Source organism: Xyrauchen texanus, chromosome 13 (assembly GCF_025860055.1).
Source record: "Xyrauchen texanus isolate HMW12.3.18 chromosome 13, RBS_HiC_50CHRs, whole genome shotgun sequence".
Classification (NCBI taxonomy): domain Eukaryota; kingdom Metazoa; phylum Chordata; class Actinopteri; order Cypriniformes; family Catostomidae; genus Xyrauchen; species Xyrauchen texanus.
In genome coordinates, this window is record NC_068288.1 from 43,262,774 (window position 1) to 43,285,368 (window position 22,595).

The 22,595-nt window shown below is 37.3% G+C and overlaps 2 protein-coding genes across 3 annotated transcripts in view; one reads left to right on the top strand and one right to left on the bottom strand.

The window, feature by feature from the left end:
• Window positions 1-1,982: 1,982 nt before the first annotated feature.
• LOC127654433 (cysteinyl leukotriene receptor 2-like) lies at window positions 1,983-8,936 on the top strand. The gene is made up of 2 exons (XM_052141630.1): window positions 1,983-2,237; window positions 3,580-8,936. Exons 1-2 carry the CDS (start codon window positions 2,231-2,233, stop codon window positions 4,785-4,787), a joined length of 1,215 nt encoding a protein of 404 aa, XP_051997590.1. The 5' UTR covers window positions 1,983-2,230; the 3' UTR covers window positions 4,788-8,936.
• A 7,230-nt stretch (window positions 8,937-16,166) lies between these two features.
• Window positions 16,167-22,595, bottom strand: part of LOC127654435 (guanine nucleotide-binding protein G(I)/G(S)/G(T) subunit beta-1-like) — a 28,360-nt gene continuing 21,931 nt past the window's right edge. Inside the window, exons 7-11 of one of the 2 annotated variants that reach the window (XM_052141634.1) lie at window positions 21,774-21,840; window positions 21,357-21,558; window positions 19,806-20,022; window positions 19,311-19,426; window positions 16,167-17,352 (exon numbers count right to left, since the gene is read on the bottom strand). In XM_052141634.1, the coding sequence (XP_051997594.1) occupies window positions 19,320-19,426; window positions 19,806-20,022; window positions 21,357-21,558; window positions 21,774-21,840 (593 nt within the window). In that variant the 3' untranslated portion in view covers window positions 16,167-17,352; window positions 19,311-19,319. Of the gene's footprint in view, window positions 17,353-19,282; window positions 19,427-19,805; window positions 20,023-21,356; window positions 21,559-21,773; window positions 21,841-22,595 lie in introns of both variants that reach the window. The other variant, XM_052141633.1, reaches the window with a different exon arrangement.

Consider the following 22,595-nt stretch of genomic DNA (forward strand, 5'->3'; position numbering starts at 1 on the left):
AAAATTCACTCATTACTCGCCACCCCAGATGCGTGATGGGTGAAAGGTGCCATGCTTTGTTCCTGGCAGGCTGCTCAGCCTTACAGGCTTCATATAGTTAGGATTAGGGTGGGGTTAGGAAAGCTGCTTCCTCCCAGTAACAGACTGAGGCATCTTTGTGCAATGGGCTCCCAGATGCATGCAAGAGTTAGCATGAACCAGATCCCCTCATGGACATGCATCAGAGAGCAACAGAAAGTAAACAATTTTAGTGAACAGGACTGAAATACTGATCTGTTTCTAACCCAAAAGGAACGCATAGCTTTAGAAGGCATTCATTTAACCACTGGATTAGTGTGGATTACTTTAACTATGATTGTCTGTGCTTTTTGGAGCTTTAAAGTGCTGATCACCATCTGCTTGCATTGGATGGACCCACAGAGCTGAGATATTCTCCTAAAATATTTGCTGGTGTTCTGCTGAATAAAGAAAGTCATACACAACTGGGATGAAATGAGAGTAAATGATGAGAGAATTTTAATTTTGGGTGAACCTTTTTTTCCCTATAAATTGTCCTCACGGCACAATAGGTGGTGATATGCACAAAGAATGTCAATCACCAAAAACAAAAGAAGAGAATGTGAAAGTGGAGATCTATAGTTAAAAAGACTTAAATATTGATCTGTTTCTCACCCACACCTACAGTATATCCCTTTTATGGTTTCTTTATGTGCTTTTTGAGCTTCATAGTTCTGGTCACCATTCACTTGCATTGTATGGACCTTCAGAGCTGAAATAATCTTCAAAAAATCTTAATTTGTGTTCTGCAGAAGACAGAAGACATACATTGAGGATGGCATGAGGGTGAGTAAATGATGAGATAATTTTCATTTTAGGGTGAACTATTTCTTTAAAAGTAAAATAATAATACATTTTTTTTTAACATGTAGCCTATCATGGCAATGTAATTTTTTTTATTGTATTATTTTTTGTTTATAGATAACATGGTAGTCCCATGGTATTCTTTGAAGTTGCTTGCGGTACCATGTAAATACCATGGTATATGAATATGGTCATCATTAAGTCCTACTGTGTACGTGTCAAAATACCACTATGTTACCATCTGATACTATCACAGTACTATTTGAAAGGGCACACAGGTTTACTGTAACCTACTGTATATATTCAATCTGTTCTACTTGATGTGCATTTAATTGTCCCTCGTGAAAATGGTTACTGTAAAAAAAAAAAAAAAGATTATTATTATTTTTTTTAAAATAGTGGTAAAAAGAGGGGACAGATAAACAGGAAACAAACCCGTTCTATATGACGTCAATAAGATGTAGCCACCCCAGAATAGAAGCACATGACGGTGGGGGAAGTTCCCAGGATAAACAAGGCAGACCAGCTCGTTCACACTGGTAAAAGTTAAGTCGACCAGGGAGAAGCTCCCAAAATAAAATGTTTTGAAGGTGTGTTTGTTTTGAATGCTCCTTTTCCATTCTGAAGCCAGATTCATTTTAGCGAATCGGTTCGTTCGAACGGTTCGTTCAAATGAATCGGCTAAAAACGATTCACCAATTATTTAGAGACTTCACGTTCCAAAAAGCTCAATTGTTTTTCTCAGTTTCCAGAAACTCGCACCATCATAGACACGGTGTGATATTTTGTTACACCTATTTCATTGATATATTTGAGGGAATATGGATATTTTCTGCTTGTCATTCATTGCATATAAATATCTCTTACAGCACCTTTAAGTACTACTGTTTATAAGCCTACTATGTTTTCGATTAAACTGCGTCGAATGTCGTGTTGTTTATAGCTGCAAAATATCACTCGCCTCACAGTTAGCCTAATACTTCGACGCTTCTCTTCTCTGACAGCGGCATGAATAACAAACGCTGTTCGAATCATTAAAAAGAACCGATTCAAAACAACGATTCGTTCGCGATTCGAACCTTATTCATAATTTCACCAAGCTTCAAAGAACACAGCCGCTTTTGAAGAGCTCGAGGGGTATTTCGTGCGGAAAGACTTGTGTTCCGCTGCACTCTAATTAAAGATGGAACACTCGAATACAAAGGCAACACTATTTATGCCCATTATAAGGGCAGCAAACACCTGAAACTTGTGAGAGAGGAACATTTTGACATTTTGTTGCATAACGCTCTTAAACATAAACTTGTGAACGCATGTGAACTGGACTTTACTATCCGCCGATGATGTTGAGGAGGATGGTGAAGAGAGAATGACAGGTGAGTTTTACAGTATTATGAGCTATATTAAGCTTCATTACATTAATATATCCTGTACATATTAAATTATCTATATTTGGTAACAATACAATAAGGTTCAGTTTGTTAACGTTAGTTAATGCATTAGGTATCATAAACAAACAATTAAATATATATATATATATTTACTGCATTAATTAATCTTTGATACTGTTAGTTAATAAAAACACAATTGTTCATTGTTATTTCATGTTAGTTCATAGAACATTAACTAATTAACTAACAAATACAACCTTTGATTTTAGAAATGTATTAGTATATTTTGAGTTTAACATTAAATAAGATTAATAAAAGCTGTAAAAGGATTGTTCATTGCTAGTTCATGTATCAGTATATGGAAAACCATATTGTAAAGAGTTGCCCAATATTTAAAATTAGTATTTTAAAAGTAGTTCTACTTAAAAGGTATGATTTCAGATGGTAATTACAATTACAGAAACAATATTGGCAATTATTGTACAGAATGTTTACCATATTCATATACAGTGCATATGGTATTTACGTGGAACGCAAAGGTTAGATAATATCATAGTACATGTCCAAAAAATGCAAATTTGTTACATTTAAAATGCATTTGTTTTTCCAGTGAAACCCAACCCCACTTTATTTTTTCTGTACTATATATTTTGACAATAGCACATCAGATCTGTTTAGTTACTTCCATAATATTGGCTTATTAATATTAATAATTTACAAAGGATTTCTTTATGCAGAGCAACGATCTGTGGGTTTTTTCGTCAGTTGTCTATAGACAGCTGTAATTTGAATATTGTTAAAAGTGCAATTGTTTTCAGTCCAGGAGTTGTAGAATATTATTTACATATGATTTGCATATGAAGTATATATGGGGCTACTAAAGACAACAGACTTTTTGATAAAATAACGATATTTGGGTAGTTGGCATTAAAAGTTCAGATTTTCCATTAATATAAGGTTCTAAAAACTGCTTATATAGCTACTTATTATTAAAGAATTAGAAAAATGTTGTACATAGTTTTAGATTAAATACATGTTATGTCAACTAACTACCCATTTAAAGTTTTACTGATATTACCAACTGTCTCCATGGCATTATCAACTGTGAACCTGAGCATTGATGGGAATTATGGATTTTTAAATAAACACACGGTTCTTTCCTGGTATGGTGAGCTATTGTAGAGCAACGACTTGACTGTAGCAGCAATGCCATTCTAATGCCAACTTTTTATATCACATTATCAGCATGCTCTGTCTTTGTTCAAACTTCTGCAAGCGCTGTTAATGCAATTGTTTAATTTGACATTGTCAATCATTTTGTTTCTAGCTCCTGTGCTTACCTCAGAACCCTGGTCCAACTTAACCAACCATTCGACACCAGGACATACCAACCAGACATGCGGTGACAGCGAGGACTTCAAATATTTGGCTTACACCGTCACATACTGTATCGTATTCCCTATTGGATTTATCAGCAACTTCATAGCTCTTTTTGTGTTCCTACGTCTTACTCGTAAGAAGAATGCCAACACTGTGTTTATGACTAACTTGGCCATTTCGGATGTTTGCTTCTCATTGACGTTGCCCTTGCGACTGGTCTACTACTTCAGGGGTGGTCAATGGGACTTCCCAGACTGGCTTTGTCGCTGGTGCGTATTTTCCTTCTACCTTAACCTCTACACCAGTGTACTGTTTCTTACAGGCATAAGTGTGTTACGGTACATCGCCGTGGTACACCCCATCCGCAACAAGACCTTGGTAACGGTGCGCAGAGCCAGTCTAATATGCTTTGCCATCTGGATTTTTGTTGCCGGATTGTCATCACCATTCCTCATGACAGGAACTTTGCAGCGCAATAACAAAACTCGTTGCTTTGAACCTGGGACCAGAAAGTCTTGGAGGCGAATATTTATCTTGAACTATGTGGGAGTTTTGTTTGGATTTGTCATTCCTTTCATAACAATTCTAGCCTGCTACGGATGCATCGTAAGCAAACTCGTCAACGGACAGAGAGTTGGGAATCGAAAGCGCAGCAATCGACAGCGCTCGGTGTATTTGATCGCTGTTGTCCTAAGTACATTTCTGCTGTGTTTTCTACCATATCACGTCGCCCGCACTGTCCATCTCCATGCTATTGTTTCAGTCATGGATTGCCAGGTCACCAAGTATCTCCTAAGAGTTCTGGTCATCTCGCTTTGCACGGCAGCCTCCAATAGTTGCTTCAATCCCTTACTGTACTACTTTGCAGGCGAGACCTTCCGTACGGCCATTCGTAGAGCTTCAGAACGAAGAACGTTGAGTTCGTTCAACCAGAGTATTTTCTACCCATCTTTTCATCGTAGGAGCCAATCAGGCACCTGGCAGAGAACAAGACGCCAAAGCTCCATTGGCTCACGCCAAGACTGTCCATATTCCTTAGACAGCTGTCAGGCCCTGAATGAAAACAAGGCTAATGGTTGCGTGCAGGCCCAAAATTTAAGCAGGTCTCGAGATAACAATTACACAGAAAGTGACAAAAATGCCCCAGATATTTAAAATGCAAACCAGTCTCATGATAATTTGTACGAGATGGTGAAATCGCTAGATATCGCATGACTTGGCTCGTACGAAAAGGTATGACTTTATTCCCATAGAGACCAACCAATCAACAAACAGAATTTACAATGGTATTAACGTCGATTAACACCGTTTGTTCATTTCTTTTTTCTCTATGGACCATTTATCGCCATCTCGTACTATTACTGAGACTTGTCATGAGACGGGAATGAAAAATGCACGTTTTACTGTTTTATCTGTTATGTAACATTTAATATATTTGATCATATTCTATTCTAAGACTATCTAGTGATAGATGTTGTGACCTGTTGCTTGTAGATGTCTGTATTCGCTGTCTCAGGGGTCAGTGTTGTTAAACGTGTAGCGGATATGAAGTGATTTTACATGAAAGAGTCAAATCTGCACTGATGACCCTGAATGTGAAAAGTTCAAAATTTTGAGATTATGTAAAAATCTACCATGAAGGGAGACATTAGAGAGCTGTGTAATCTAGGACCAGCCCATTATTTAGAATGTATTTTAATGGAGCATTTATTGCATTATGGTCTTGTGCATTTTTTTATATAGCTACAGCCATAATTGTTGAAACTGAGATTGAAATTGAATAATTCAAATGAAGTATTTGACATAATTGGATGACACACTGTATTGGTATATGGTTTGAAAAAATATAGGTTGCAATGGGAATAAAGGTACCCCTATTATGCTTTTTGGGATTTTACCTTACCTTTTGTGTGTAATATAGCTGTTTGTGCATGTAAAGGTCTGCAAAGTGACAAATCCCAAAGTCCACGCCAAAGGGAGTTACTCTCTCCCACAGAAAACACTGATCCTGAACTGCCTGAAACGCCGGGTTTGCAGTCCAGCCATTAGACATAGCTACATAACACATTTTCACAATGCCCGCCTCAGGAATGCGCTGCTCTGGAGCTGAAACTCAGTTATGGTCAGCGACATTATATTTCTGACACACGCTCTTAAGCGGTTGACCATTCACAACAGACTGGGCCAGCTGACCAATCAGAGCAGACTGGGCTTTTCAGAAAGGGGGGCTTTAAAGAGACAGGAGCTACAACAGAGCGTTTCAGAGGCAGGGTGTAAAGAGGTGCTGCAGCAATGTACAGTATGTGAAAAATAATGTGTTTTTTGAACATTAAGGTGTGTAAATGTATTCTAGTAGACCCCGATATAAAATGTCAAACCTGTAAATGAGCATAATATGGGCTCTTTAAAGAAAACGGTCACAAAGTATATCAAGATTGAAAATATATATATTTATTTTTATTGAATATTGATGGAGCAACATCATTTTTGTGCAAAAAAAAAAAATACAACAATAATAATAACAGTAGGTTGTTTTGATTAAAATAATTACAAAAAAGGTGCTGATGGGGCCTTTAACCCACACTTAAATATGAGCAAAAGTTATAGGGCAAAATCTGTCAACATATGCAACTACTCTTGAGACAGCAAGATTCTTTTTTGAGTAACAAATGAGGATAATGGTGATTCAAAATAACTACTTTAGAAAAGGATGCACCATTTCCTGTTCATTTCATAACATCTCAAGTATCCCATAAACAAATTGTGATTGGATCAGTCAATGCAAGTCCACTTTTAACATTCTTCATAACAAATCTGTTTTCTATGGGGTGCCTTTAGCCCCTGCAATATCCTTTCACTATTAAACAGTTATTGAAAAATGTTTCATTTAATCACTTTAAACGGCAAATAAGTCACCAAATAAATGTGAATCAACCTTTAGATATTGTATTTGATGACCTCTTTAATAAGTGCTTATAGTGACAAACAGGTGAAAAGGAAAGTGATATACAAGTTTTAATGCTATTTAGTGTTTTAGGAGAAAGTAAGGAAAAATGATACATTTACCTTTATAAAGGTAAAACAACATTCAATATATTGAATTATTGTTATATGAGGGGCTTTCTCAGCAAATATTTGTATATGTGATTAATCACGATTAATTAATTGGGACACCATGTAATTCATTCTATTAAAATGTTAATTGTTTGACAGCCCTAATATATATATAATATATACCGATCTCAACATTAAAACCACCTCCATCTCATAATAGCATTCTGAGATGATATTCTTCTCACCATAATTGTACAGAGTGGTTATCTGAGTTACCATAGACTTGTTCGAACCAGTCTGACGATTCTCTATTGACCTCTCAACAATCATCCTTGCGATTATCTAATCAGCCGATCATGTGGCAGCAGTACAGTGCATAAACATCATGCAGATACGGGTCAGGAGCTTTAGTAAATGTTCACATCAACCATCAGAATGGGGAAAAAAATGTGATCTCAGTGATATGGAGCGTGGCATGATTGTTGGTGCCAGATGGGCTGGTTTCAGTATTTCTGTAACTGCTGAGCTCCTGGGATTTTCACACACAACAGTCTCTAGAATTTACTCTGAATGGTGCCAAATACAAAAAACATCAAGGGAGTGGCAGTGCTGTGGATGGAAACACCTTGTTGATGAGAGAGTTCAACAGAGAATGGCCAGACTGGTTTGATCTGACAAAGTCTACGGTAACTTATTGCTCTGTACAATTGTGTTGAGAAGAATTTCATCTCAGAATGCTGTTATGCAAAGTTTTTAGAATGTGGTGACTGGGCTGAAAAGCATTTATGACTGTAATTTGCAGTAGAAAGGGACAGTTGCACTAAATAAAGAGGAGGAAGAGAAAGTTTACAGAATAGATGTCTTTATAACTGTACTGAATAAGTGAACCATAGGCAAGCTCATCTCAACGCATCTCTGTTTTTCTTCTATTTCCTTGTTTTCTCTCAGTTCTCAACCAAAAGAAAGAAATTATTGAGTATGTGGCTTCTCTTTATACCTTGCTCAGATGTGGCATCAAGTTATAATGGCATATCTAGTTTCACCACAAACTAAAGACAAACCAAAGATCAGTTGTTCAACTTTCATTGTTATTTCAAGGAGAATGGGATTGCAATGCTAATGTAAGCATCACTATTACTATTGCTCATACTTAAGGTTATGGATTTGATGTTCTGTCGGATGCACAATTTGAAACATTTGTCTGCTCATTAGAAATCAGTCAACACATGTTATGCGAGCAGATAAGGTCAGAAAATAAGACCATAATTCAAAGACGCTAGACTACTCTTACACAACTATATAATTTGTCAAAACAACAATTACTGCATTGGTTTCCCCCATTTAAGAGGAAATTTGCTGGCATTTGGCTCAGTTTAACTGCAGTCAGTGTGATTAAAGACAGGAAAAGCATGTAATTCTACACAATGAATATTTGGAGGATATACACTGGCTGTTTTGGAGGATCAAAATTCCTGTGCAGAAATAATAAGGTTAATCGGTCTTCTAACGTGCATTTTGTCTTTCTGAGGAAAAGGAACTGAAGGAATGTGTCTTTTTTCTTCTTTTTTTGTGATTTTTCTCCCCTTTTCTCCCCAATTTGGAATGCCCAATTAACAATGCGCTCGAAGTCCTCGTGGTGGTGTAGTGACTCGCCTCAATCCGGGTGGCGGAGGACGAATCTTAGTTGCCTCCACGTCTGAGACCATCAGTCTGCGCGTGTGGAGGCTTCACGCTACTCTCCACGGCATCCACGCACAATTTACCACACGCCCCACCGAGAGCAAGAACCGCATTATAGCGACCACGAGGAGGTTACCCCATGTGATTCTACCCTCCCTAGCAACTGGGCCAATTTGGTTGCTTAGGACTCCTGGCTGGAGTCACTCAGCACGCCCTGGATTCAGACTCATGACTCCATGTGGGTAGTCAGCGTCAATACTCGCTGAGATTCCCAGGCCCCCCTGAAGTAATGTTTCTTAAGTAAATTTGCAGAAATTGAGCAGGAGGCTTCTCACATAAATATTATGTTAATTTATTGATTTGCAAACAATGTTATTTATTTATTTATAGCGTTCTCACTGCATATGTAAAGGCCAGTAGCAATACTATTTCAAAGCATCAATGAAGACATCTGTTTTCCATAATTCTTTTGTACATTTGACTACCATTGGCAATTCAAATGTCTTTTCCTTTCCTCTTATTTTTTTTCTTTACCATGCATGAAAACAAAATTGTAAAGCACTATGTGCAGAAGGTCATTTATAAAGTCTGTTTCAATAAAATCTCTCTTGTTGATAATTATTGGTCTTATTAGCTACTAAAATTGAACTCGCCCATTTACATACACATGTGCACAGCATGTGCATACAATGGATAAGCCGGGAAGAATGCCAGTTAAGATGTATACAGTACACACAACGCATAAACGAGTAAGTGGCAAAAATCTACCCATGTCGATCGATTTATTCTTAAGCCATTTATGTCCTTATATTGATAAATAAAGGCCGTTTGATGCATTTACATAACAACACAGGTTAAGAATAATTTGTTTAGGGTTAATTTAAAAGGGTTTAGCCAGGAAGTTACTTTTAGGTGGGCCTCAATAAAAATGGACGGGCCAGTTTTTCACCCAAATGTATTTTTGACCAAATTTTCAAATACAGAAGCGACATATTTAAACAGTTCTTTCACACTTTCAGGAATCAGATTTTTTTGTACTATTTTATAAATATATATTTTAAATTTAAGAATAATCTGTAATATTCTGGGTGGGCCTGTGTCTATTTTGGGTGGGACCAGGCCCACCTCGACCCACCCTTGGCTACACCACTGATTTAAGGACATGCATGTAAGATACCCATTACCCCGATTCCGCATTGCATTTGAATGCCTTTAAAGGGATAGTTCACCACAAAATTGAAATTCTCTCATCATTTACTCACCCTCATGCCATCCCAGATGCTCATGACTTTTTTTCTTCTGCTGAACACAAATTAAGATTTTTAGAAGAATTTCTGAGCTCTGCAGGTCCATACAATGCAAGTGAATGGGTATCAAAATGTAAAAGCACTCATGGCACCATAAAAGTATTCCTTAAGACTCCAGTGTTTCAATCCATGTCTTCTGAAGCTATATGGTAAATATGGGTAAGAAACAGATCAATATTTAAGTCCTTTTTTACTATCAATCTCCACTTTCATGTTCTTCTTCTTTTGTTTTTGGCGATTCACATTATTTGTGTATATTGCCACCTACTGGGCAAGGAGGAGAATTGATAGTAAAATAGGATTTAAATATTGATCTGTTTCTCATCCACACTTATCATATAGCTTTTGCAGACATGGATTTAACCACTGGTGTCCGAACTTTTCCTCTAAAGTCGTTCTTACCTGCATATCCAATGTGCACAAGTGATGTGCGCATGCCTGTTTATGACTTTGCTTTGACATCAAATCCAGAGAGTAGCTCGATTATTTCAAATCTCACGCAAACACGGTTTTCTTGCATTCTCCGATTTTTTTATTAAACTGATTTTTTGGTAGTTATCAGAATAATGGTGTGCATGTAAATGCACTCGTTTTTATCATATGACCTCATTAGGCTGTGTACAGTTCTCATTTTGGAAATAAAAATGTCTATTTTGCAGTTTTAATCCAATTTTGCGTTAAAAAACATGTTACGTTTTTGCAGTACAATTAAATAATCAGCCAATAAAGATACTGTTCTATTACAAACAATAGTAAGCAGTGCGTATGCAGTATATTCAGTAAGTAATAAGCTAATAATTCATTTTTAACACAGCAATACTCAAGAATGTGTTGTGAGTATTTACTGAAGAACACGAAAAGTATCTGTAGACAAGGAAGTGAAATCTAGACAGACATTTTTTTTGATTACTTTAGACTTCTCATTAAGAAACAGGAACAGATCTGGGATAAGGAATAATTTGGCTTGTAAAATCACTTCCTTTTCAGAAAGTGAGGAACAACTAACAAAGAAAAAACAGATATATGGCAGAGTTATATATTATATATATATATATATATATATATATATATATATATATATATATATATATATATATATTTGAACCACATGTCGTGTCTCCTACAGTACTCATCCAAACATTTTTGACCACCTAAAAACATTCTGGATTCTTCATGACATGAATTTAACAAGGTGCAGGAAATGTTGCTTAGAGATTTTCATCCATGTTGACTTGATAGCATCACCTGCTTGCTGTAAACTTGACGTTCCCCCACATCAACTGCAATTAGTCACTTAAACTGCATTTCTTCCCACTTTCAATGTTTGGGTTGAGAAACAATTGAACTTGAATGCTTTAATACGCCTAGTTGCAGCCAATTGAGTGGCTAGTTGCGTGTTTAAAGATTTGCATTAACGGGCATGTGTGCAAGGGGCGGATTTAGTGATTTGGGGGCCCTAGGCAAAGTACAGGAATGGGCCCTCTCCAATGACACACATTTAGGTTGATTTTCTCTTAAAGGTGCTGTAAGCCTTTTTATTATTATTATTTCATTGTTTTATGGAATGGTATGGAGAAAATATTCCTACGTCCTGAAAGATTTCACTGACTATGGTTACATATATGTGACTAAACCGCTTTCCCCTCAGCAACGTAATTTTCCTGCGACGCTTGTGTAAATAACACACATGGTATCTGAGGAAGACTTCACTATTTTACTCTCTGTTGATTTGCGATATTCCAGAGTTGTTAATAATGTCTGACAACACATTAACACAATCTGGCTACCATTAACTACAATACAGTATATCTTATATCAGTATATCCCTCTTTCTTAGTGCCCCTTTCCTCCTAAACTAAATTCAGCAAAAAAAAGAAACGTCCCTTTTTCAGGACACTGTATTTTAAAGATAATTTTGTAAACATCCAAATAACTTTACAGATCTTTATTATAAAGGGTTTAAACAATATTTTCCATGCTTGTTCAATTAATCATAAACAATTAATGAACATGCACCTGTGGAACGGTCGTTAGGACACTAACATCTTACAGACGATAAGCAATTATGTTCACAGTTATAAAAACTTAAGACACTAAAGAGACCTTTCTGACTCTGAAAAACACCCACAGAAAGATGCCCAGGGTCCCTGCTCATCTGTGGGAACGTGTCTTGCTGCATGGAGGCATGAGGAGGCAATAAATTGCAATGTCTGTACTGTGAAACACCTAAAAGGGAGACAGGAAGACAGCTGATTGTCCTCGCAGTGGCAGACCACGTGTAACAACACCTGCACTGGATTGGTACATCCGAATATCACACCTGCAGGACAGGTACAGGATGGCAACAACAACTGCCTGAGTTACACCAGGAACGCACAATCCCTCCATCAGTGTTCAGACTGTCTGCAATAGACTGAGAGAGGTTGGACTGAGGGCTTGTGGGCCAGTTGTAAGGCAGGTCCTTACCAGATATCACCGTCAACTACGTCGCCTATGGGCACAAACCCACCCTCGCTGGACCAGACAGGACTGGCAAAAAAGTGCTCTTCACTGACGAGTCATGGTTTTGTCTCACCAGGGGTGATGGTCGGACTCGCGTTTATCGTGAAAGGAATGAGCGTTACACCGAGGTCTGTACTCTGGAGCGGGATAGATTTGGAGGTGGAGGGTCCGTTATGGTCTGGGGCGGTGTGTCACAGCATTATCAAACTGAGCTTGTTGTCATTGCAGGCAATCTTAATGCTGTATGTTACAGGGAAGACATCTTCCTCAATCATGTGGTACCCTTCCTATAGGCCCATCCTGACATGACCCTCCAGCATAACAATGCCACCAGCCATACTGCTCGTTCTGGGTGTGATTTCCTGCAAGACCGGAATGTCAGTGTTCTGCCATGGCCAGCGAAGAGACCAGATCTCAATCCCATTGAGCACGTCTGTGACCTGTTGGATCGGAGGGTGAGGCAAGGGCCATTCCCCCCAGAATTGTCCGGGAACTTGCAAGTGCCTTGGTGAAAGAGTGGGGTAACATCTCACAGCAAGAACTGGCAAATCTGGTGCAGTCCATGAGGAGATTTCCATTTGGAAAGACAGTGTTACCTTTCTCTCCACAAATTCACCTGTTTATGAACTTTTGTAGACCCATACAAACCTTGGAATATTCCACAACAGCCTGATCTGAGGGAGAAGGGGGTTGCTTGCATTGACGGTGCTGAAAATAACAGCAATATCAAACATTAGTCAGCAAACGTTATTTATTGGGCCCTTGGCTTCTGGGAGCCTTAGGCGGATGCCTACGTTTGCCAAGTGCTAAGTGTAACTCAATTAGAGGCACAGGTAACAATAAAAGGAATTATGTTTGACTGCATGTCTCAAAGATAAAGCCAAGTTTCATTTCAGCCAAAACTCTAGTATTGCATAATAAGAGGTAACAAAGAGGACATTGAAAGAATCTTAAAGGAATGCAGGTGATGAAATCTTGTAGACATGCACGCACTTGCAAAATGTGGGCTTAAATTTATTATGTTCTGCTATTAATGTAAATGTAGCATGCAAATCTATAAGCCAAGTCCCAGATCAGGACCCTTTTATGGGCTCCAGGGCTTATAAAACTGCTGTACGGGTGAAACTAATTCTCAACTACAAAATAGACGGGTATCAAATGAGAAGTTAGGAACTTGTGAGATGTTCAGCCTCCACAATAGCTGTTCCTTCTTGAAAATCTTAATTCTCAAGAGCACTGATGGCCACTTACTGACTCCAGCTGCTGGATGGTGAAGTATGCAGACCTTTGGTCAATTACACCATCCAAACAGAGACTCATAAGGACATCTCTCAGCGGGTCACTAACATAACTCCGTTAACAGCAGTGTAGTTTCAATACAAGCAAAATCTCCACTGCTAGAACACATCGTTGATATTTCCACTGGAATTACTCATATGTTTATACAGCTGTGATGGTAATTTACAATTGATTAATATATAGCTTTTTCTGCTATACAGTGTAAACTTTATTAAATTCTTTGACCGAGACTTAACCATTGCATAAGACTGAAATAGTGAATTATAGTTTCAAATTGAAAAGCTGTTGACCAAAAACCAGCATTCCCACACTTTTTGACCAACAAATTTATACAAAATGTCCAGTTGTTTGTGATTACGTGGTAAGGACTTTAAATCATATAGTGGAGATTGCACTCAAAAAGAGCCAATTCTTTATTTTAAAGTGGAGCATAACTACAAAAATGTGCATTTACTGAGGAACATTCCAGGTGCAATACAAGTTAAGCTCAATCGACAGCATTTGTGGCATTGTTATTGCAATAACCATTTATTTGGACTTGCCCCTCTTCTTTTTTTTTTTTTTAAAAAGCCAAAAATGTGTGTTCCAGTGAGGCACTTACAATGGAAGTGAATGGTGGCCAATTCTTGAAAAGTATAGCCACAAGACAAACAATTGTTTTGTTGGTGTAGAAAGCAGAGGCACATGGATACAAAAATGGAGAGTATCCAGTGACACCCGGTATGGAGAGGTGCGCACATGTTAAGTCTCCCGTGTGACCAAAAAAAATTACCTAAACGGCAATTGCGGTGGCCAGGTTTCAGTCAATGGTGGTCACAGCCACCCCCTACCTCCGCCCCTGCGACTGAGCTTAACTTGTTTTGAACTCTGAATATTCCTTAAGTTCTATCGATGGCATTTGTGGCATAATGTTGATTTTAATAGTTTTAAAGATTTTTATGAAATAATATACTAACATTTTTTGTAGTTTCAGCCCATTTTACAACTTTGTCATTATGACGTTACACTGTAAACTCTGGGACGATTTAAACCATTTTACAGCTCAAATAATACATGAGTTTTAACACAAGAATTAATGTAAGTGCTTTTATAAAATTATAAGCTTCACATTTCTGCCTTTAAACCCTCCAAAAATTGTCCCCATTCACTTCCATTGTAAGTGCCTCACTGTGACAATTTCTAAAGAAAATGAGGGACGAGTCAAAAGGATATTTTGTGGTAAACAACAAAGTGCCACAAATGCTGTCGATTGAGCTGAACTTGTATTGACCCTGGAATAGTCCTTTAAGATTTTATTAATTCCTGTGTGTTTTTCTGGCTATGCAAATTAAAATGTACATAGGATTTTCATTAAGGAACAGGATTTCCCTGACTACACCTAATCACATTGTTATATCACTAGCTAATTTAGCCTTATCTAGCAAAAGGCAGCTCACATTGGGCTGCAAATAAACCCAAATATCAGATGATGCTGGGTGGTATCATTTACACCAGGAAGTCTTAAAGATTGAGGAACTGCTCATTCACGCACAATGGAACCTAAAGAGGCCATGTTTTATTATGCTTTCTGACTTTTCAAGCTCCCTCCCAAAACATCAGCACATAAGAGACATCTCAAACTCGTTTTTATTACATCTTAAATAACAGTACATTTTAATATAGTATCTATGTTGCATCCAGCTTTCTGTGGTACACCGACAGACTGAAATTAAATACAAAAGGTGAGATAGGGAGTGCTGAGCTCTACAGTTATTAATGAAGAGAGAAAATAAGGGGAATCCATTTGAATTAAACTGCAATTAATCTTTACTGGTGGCAGCACACACAAATACATCACAATTATTGTACATTATCGCAGAGAAAGGGAGAAAAAAAAACTATATAAAAATCACAACTATTAAAAGAAAGTGCATCTGTTTACAGTGGAAAAAGAACAGAATAATCTGCCATATCAGATGCCATAAAAAAAAATTAAAAATAAAGTTTTAAAGAAAAGCCAATAGTGTTCATTGTGATTTCAGAACATTTGAATTAGAAAACTCTCACAAAAGCTTTTTAGACTATCAAATGGGACACTTTTGTAACTTATTTAAATTTGGAATAATTCGGACGGGTTTGTCAAGGAAGAATGGCCATGATTTGCAGGAAATGTCATTTCTCCCTCTCGATTTCTTACAAAGGTGCATAGCTTTGCCAGTAAAAGTAAAGGATGCACAGCATGTCTAAAACATTCGGCATCAAAGTTTCAATGCTTTAAAATGTCTGTTTCTTATCGAGTGGGCCTAAAGACGTCAGCGCCTGTTTTAAGCAAATTCTACAGCATGCGACTGTTATTTCATGGCAGATGAAAAACAAAAAAAACCCTTAACTTAATTTCAGAATTATCATTATTTTCAGACATTGATTTGTACAACATTTCATTCACATAGTAGTAACTGTATTTCCAAGCACACAATTGGCTAACGGTTCACTTTCTCAAACTGGGCTAAAAAAAAAAAAAAAAAAAAAAAAAAAGAAATGGCCCGAAAAAAGGTTTTGTTTTCAAAACACCAATGCCCCACCCCATCCCAAATAAAAACCCAAAAATCAGAATTAAAGCCAAAAGCTTAAAGTAACCGAGAACACAAACATAAGACCAGAAGATAAGCTAACGGGTTAGTCAGAACAGTTTTTGATCCAATGAAAGAGAGGATTAAAATGTTTTTTTTTTTGTGCTTTTTTTATTTTTAACTTTTTTTTTTTTTTGCGCATTTTCTCATTTAAAATTAGCATTCAATGTGATTAACGGCATGTGCTTGGCTAGTTAGCGCTTAAAACGTTAGTCAAGTTTCTTATTGTGCAAACAAAGCTGTGACGAGACTGGAAAGAAACATTAGCTAGGATATAATGCTGCATTCGCGTGCAAGTCGGATACCCATATTTACAAACGGCCATTCGAAGATAAAATGACAAGTACCTCGGACTCGGAAAAGTATTTCATAGAGATATGGCATTTTTATGGCATTTTCTTTTTTCTTTAATGACAAAGGACCATGATTAACACGGAGGAAAGTTACCTAATGCACAGATCATGATTAATATTTTAGAAAGCGAAGGCTGTTATTACCCGGAAAAATGGCAACAGCCCAGCGATGGTTAACAATCAGAAAGAGATTGGAGTTGAAAGCTGCTCGGGGCTGCTCTTTTGTCACCCAAGAATATGAATTCGGATTTCACAAGAGGGTGCATGTACTTTTCCTTTTCGCTTAAATCACTTTATGAAAACTACACAACCTCTAGAGCAACCTAGTGCACAAAATAAAAAAAAGAAACACATGATTGGCATCTTTATAAAAAGCTACTCTTCCATCATTGTCTCGTATCAGGATTATAGATGACTCGTTGTTTTCACATGCTTTTATAACAGGATTAAAAAGGTTTTTCTAATCAGAAACATATCTAAACAGGAAAAAAAGAGGTGGGAAAAGATCTAAGATGGACTATCAGATAAAAGAACCATTTGAAGAAACAAAAAATAAAGAGAGTTAAATAATTTGTACAATTACACTCCAACATTTGCTCTCTAGACACGTGATACATAAGCGTGGGATGATAGTGTTTTTGTGTTTTCTTACAGGGTGACACAGAATGGTCCGTACTCATTTGATACCACAGGAATTATTTTTTTCTTTTTCTTTAAGCTGGGTGATAAAACAAATTGTGCTCTTCTTGGTGTCGGAAAGGCATTGTATTCCCTTAGAAGTTTCAATTTCATTTCATGGTGGTGTCAGTCAGTTTTAAAAGGTGTTTGTTGTTGTTGTTGTTGTTGACGATGCTGTGAAATTTAACATTCTAAAGTTTGAATGGTCTTCCAGTCAACTTTGGAGATCAAATGATATCTGAAAAAAAAGAAAGGGAAAAAAAGGAGAGAACAATTCAAAAATTAATAGAATTCATTTTTTTTTGTTCAGGCAACTTACATAACCACTGCTGATACAAATGAAACTTTATTACAGCTACAGGGATATTTCATATGAGGTTCCCATTGTATTACAGGAAATTAAACGGTCAATCTATATTTACTGTCTGTTATAATATCCACTAACTATATAGAAATTGAAATTAAACCGCTACTGGCATATTTCAAATGACATTTTCTCTCTGTCCATCTACTATAGCAATTACATTTATCAGCTACTGGGATATAAGACATTTATATTTTTTTAGGGGAATCTATATTTTCTAATTGTTATAATATATGTCAGTTATTTTTTTATTTATATAAATCATAATTAGATAATAAAATACATACGAGTATAAATCTGTTTTTAGATTATAAATAAATCTAATTTGTATGAATTGAGAATTAAAAGCTACTTTACGTGATCATGTAATGTTTAAATAATTAAATATTAGGTAGCTCAGCGAGTATTGACGCTGAATACCCTCCCCTGGAGTTTCAAGTTTGAATCCAAGGTGTGCTGAGTGACTCCAGTCAGGTCTCCTAAGCAACCAAATTGGCCCAGTTGCTAGGGAGGGTAGAGTCACATGGGGTAGCCTACTTGTGGTCGTGATTAGTGGTTCTCACACTCAATAGGGTGTATGGTAAGTTGTGTGTGGATCGCGGAGAGTAGCATGAGCCTCCACATGCTGCGAGTCTCTGCGGTGTCATGCACAGTGAGTCACGTGATAAGACAAGGATTGACTTCTCAGAAGCAGAGGCAACTGAGACTTGTCCTCCGCCACTCGAATTGAGTAACAGCGCCAGCACAAGGACCTACTAAGTAGTGGGAATTGGGCATTCCAAATTGGGAGAAAAGGGGATAAAATATATATATATATATATATATATATATATATATATATATATATATATATATATAATAATTAAATATAATAAATAAATATTTATATTAATTATATAATTACTACATTATTATAACTTTTCATGTAATTAAATTAATGAATATTCATAAATATATTTTAATTATATTATATTTATATATCAAATGAATATTCATTAAATATAAGTGTCTGCTAAATTATTAAAATGTAAATGATACATTTTATAAATGATAATATGCAATAGAAAGTATATATATACATATATATATATTTATTTATCCATCCATCCATCCATCGTCAACCGCTTATCCTGTGTACAGGGTCGCGGGGGGCTGGAGCCTATCCCAGCTAACATTGGGCGAAAGGCTATATATATTTATATAAATTATAATTATCATTAACTCATAACTACTTTATTTTCTTGCCCTTTTTAGGGTTATTAAAGACACCTCATTAAATTAATTTATTGCCAACACACATTAGGGCCCAAATAATAAATTTCCATGTGTTCTTCAAAATATTGCTTGTAGAAATCATGAAAACAACATTGAAAAGATAGACACATTATACACAAAATTATGCCATCAGAGCAGTGTTACTTTTAAATAAATATTATAAGCTGATGCCAGATTTTATATACAAAGTCATGTGACCCGAGTATTTGCAGGGACCCACCAATATTTTTAAAAAAATCTTGACGACTCACTCTTTGCTTCTCTCAAATGTAAACCTTTTTATAGTTAATTACTATTTATTTTATTTTTTTTACTATTAACTATAATTATTATTAATTAAAAAAAATATATTTATTATAATATACTATATACTAGAAAGTTTATGCATAAAATGTGCCTATTTTGTTTGTCTGTTCTCATGTGGCCAAAAATAGCAGAAGGTGATATCAGGTCATATTTAAATGTCATGTAAAAAAAACAAAGTCTCTCTTGTTTTGATGTTAGGTTATGTTGTTCAGCTGTTTCTTACTGTATCGGACATGTTGCATTGAAAGCACCTTCAGCATTCAGTTCCAGATCTTGAGGAAGCTGTCCCAGGACCCTGTAGCCACTGCCATGCCATCATCAGTTACACCCAGACAGCTTACTCGGTTGTCATGGCCGGCCAGCACACCTGTAACAGCACAATGTCACTACACAATACTGCAGAGGGTACAAGACAGGTTTACAGTGGCCTCAAAAATATTAGGACACATAAACAACACTTAAAACATATGAACGACATTGCTTTATATAACAAAATATAAACCTTCAAAATGTGACCTGTTAAACACTGTGGGAATACTGTGCATGTTGGCATATGCAAAAAAGACAAACCGCTATGGCATGAGTGCAGGCAATCAATGAACTGTGTGTAACAAAGCTATTGCGTGCATACTGAATACATAGAGAAAAAGATGCGTGGTTGGTTTGTTTGCTTACAGGGTAGTAACTAGAGCATTCACTACTGATGTTAGCTATTACAAGCACGTTTGCAGACTACTATATCTCACCAGCACGGTCGGCCTTGAGGGTGTCCCACACGTTGCAGTTGAAGTCGTCGTAGCCGGCGAGCAGCAGGCGGCCGCTCTTCGAGAAGGCCACGGAGGTTATGCCGCAGATGATGTTGTCGTGAGAATAGACCATGAGCTCCTGGTCGGCGCGCAGGTCAAACAGACGACAGGTGGCGTCATCAGAGCCGGTGGCAAATGCGTTGCCATTGGGGAAGAACTGAAATTGGGGAGATCATTAGCTCTTTATAGTCTAGAATCCTTAAGATAAGCAGAAGTGATACTCAACATAAGGGTCAATGACGTGACACTCGCTGACTACGTTTACATGGACACCTGAAAACGGATTATTGCGAGCAAACAACGTTCCTGTTTACATGCACTGTATAAGTGGCATACTCTTTACTCCCGTATACATGTGGCTCGGTCAATAAGCAGCTTTCTCTATAGCAATGTTATTTCACCGCAAAGCTTGCACAAATGACAAATATATGATCAGAGGAACACTTCACTATTTTACTCTCGGTTGATTTGCTTTATTTCCAGATATTCCAGAGTTGATGCTGTGTTCATTTCTTTCACTTTCTATCACAAATTAGTTGAATTGTGATGCAGTATCGGGGTTTCCCCCTTACATAAAGCTCTGGGATTCCCCCAGCACATATATGTGAACAATATTTTACATTTGTGTGTATAAATGTGTATAGTTAATAGTGTGTGAATTTCCCACTGGACTCCCAGAAATTATGAATTCTTTCTGCTTTGTTGACATGTTGGGCTCCATCCTATGACGTATTGTTATGCCCGTCTGTTCCACGCACTTACACACTCCTCAAACACTCATCAGAAAGCTGCGTATGCGTTTACATGGCAACATTAAACCACGTTCTCCAAGAGAAACATATGTGTGTTTAATGTTGCCATTAACAGCTCTCTCTTAATCCCTTAAACTGCATAATAAATTTATAATAAAAGGAAAACGGGTGTACAAAAACACCAGGTCGCATGCAAAAGTCAAGCTTATATTGTACAATGCTCTTACGCATTAAAATTAGTAATACAAGACGTGATTTACATAATTCAAACCAAATTATACAATAATGCAATTAAGAGGTTTTCAACTTCGGTAAGTTAAATTATTGGGAGAAAAGTTTAATAGAACATATTTTGCAAGTTTTGGAAAATATACACACATTTTGAAAAAGCCCAACTGTTTCGAGAATAATCTCCTCTAGGAGAAAATGTTAGGAACGCACAGCCTCAGTCACCATTCACTTTCATTGCTTTTTTTGCTCTCTCCATATAATGTGGTGACTGAGCCGGTCAGTCCCAAACATTCTTCTTAACATCTCGTTTTGAGTTCCACAGTAGACAGACAGTCATATGGTTTAGGAACAATGGTGAACAAATAACAAGCATTCCCATTTTTGTGTAAACTAGTCTTTTATTATCCCTCTTGGCTCCCTGCGAGTACAGCTTCTGATGATAATCTGTTTGAATCTGTATGTAAACACTAGTAAATAATAGTTGATGACATTCAGGAGTAGTACTCACACAGATGGCATTAATGTCTGACTCGTGGCCAGTGAAGCTCTGTCTGCACATGCCTTCACGGATGTCCCACAGTTTAGCAGATGCATCACAGGCCCCCGACACAAACAGCCTGTTGTCTGGAGCCACAGACAGGCTCATCACATCACCAGTGTGTCCTGCGAACGTGGTCGTTTGCTGACCAGTCTCTATGTCCCAGAGAGCACTGCAGGGCCACATCAAAACATTGCATTTCAGTTTTAATGCTCCTAAGTGGCATCGCAAAATGTCACCCTAGCACACAATGAATGATATTTGATCTGGGGTTCTTCTTGCATTGCAAATTTTGAGAACTATTGTGAACAAAGTGAATATTCAATACATCGTGCAGCATTAAAGCCTGGGATTGTAAAACACAAACTTGCAGTTCCTCTCACTCACCAGGTGGTGTCGCCAGAACTTGTAACAATCTGGTTATCGTCAAGGAAGCGACAGCAAGACAAATATCCTGTAGACCAGAGGAAGTTCATTACACATCTCAAACAAACACAGTTCCATCCTTCAGATGCAGACTGAAATTAAAAAGGTGCACTCAGCGATTCCTTAGAAACACTGTTGATTTTCGAACTCAATTGCCAAAACAAACAAATTCATGGACACGAGACGGTTTTACGCACACCAGCTCCAGACACTCACAACTCTCCAGCTAATAAATTGATCATCACAACAGCAGCATATACGGGATCTGTAAAACAGCTAAATTTATGTTACCCACCTATCGAGAACAAAAAGAGCAACTTCTGCATCCGTCTTCAAGCCTTTTACCTATCGGAGGTCTCTCCTCCAATGAAAAGCCTTGCCAATATTGGCGCAGCTCCTAGCCTTAGACTTATCATAATCCTTTTTTCGTTTATATTGTCTGACCTTTTTCTCTTGGTCTGTTTCTCAGCCATTTGTCCTCCTTGGAGTTTAGCAAGTTCGCATAAGCCAGATTTGCCGTCGCTCTTCTCCTCCTCTCGCGCTGCCCCACACCCACCCCATGCAGGAGCAAGAACCACCCCCCCATGTTGCTGATTGTCTAGAGAAGTGTTGTGTGGGCCAGTCTGTTCCAATTTGTTTTTGTCCCATTTACAGGCTGTGTACAAATACTACAAAAAAAAAAAAATCAGCCCACCCACAGAATGGACCGCTAGCAGACTGTGAGGAGATATTTGCAGAATTTGACAAAAAGTGTATTGGATTAGAATTACCGAGTGCACCTTT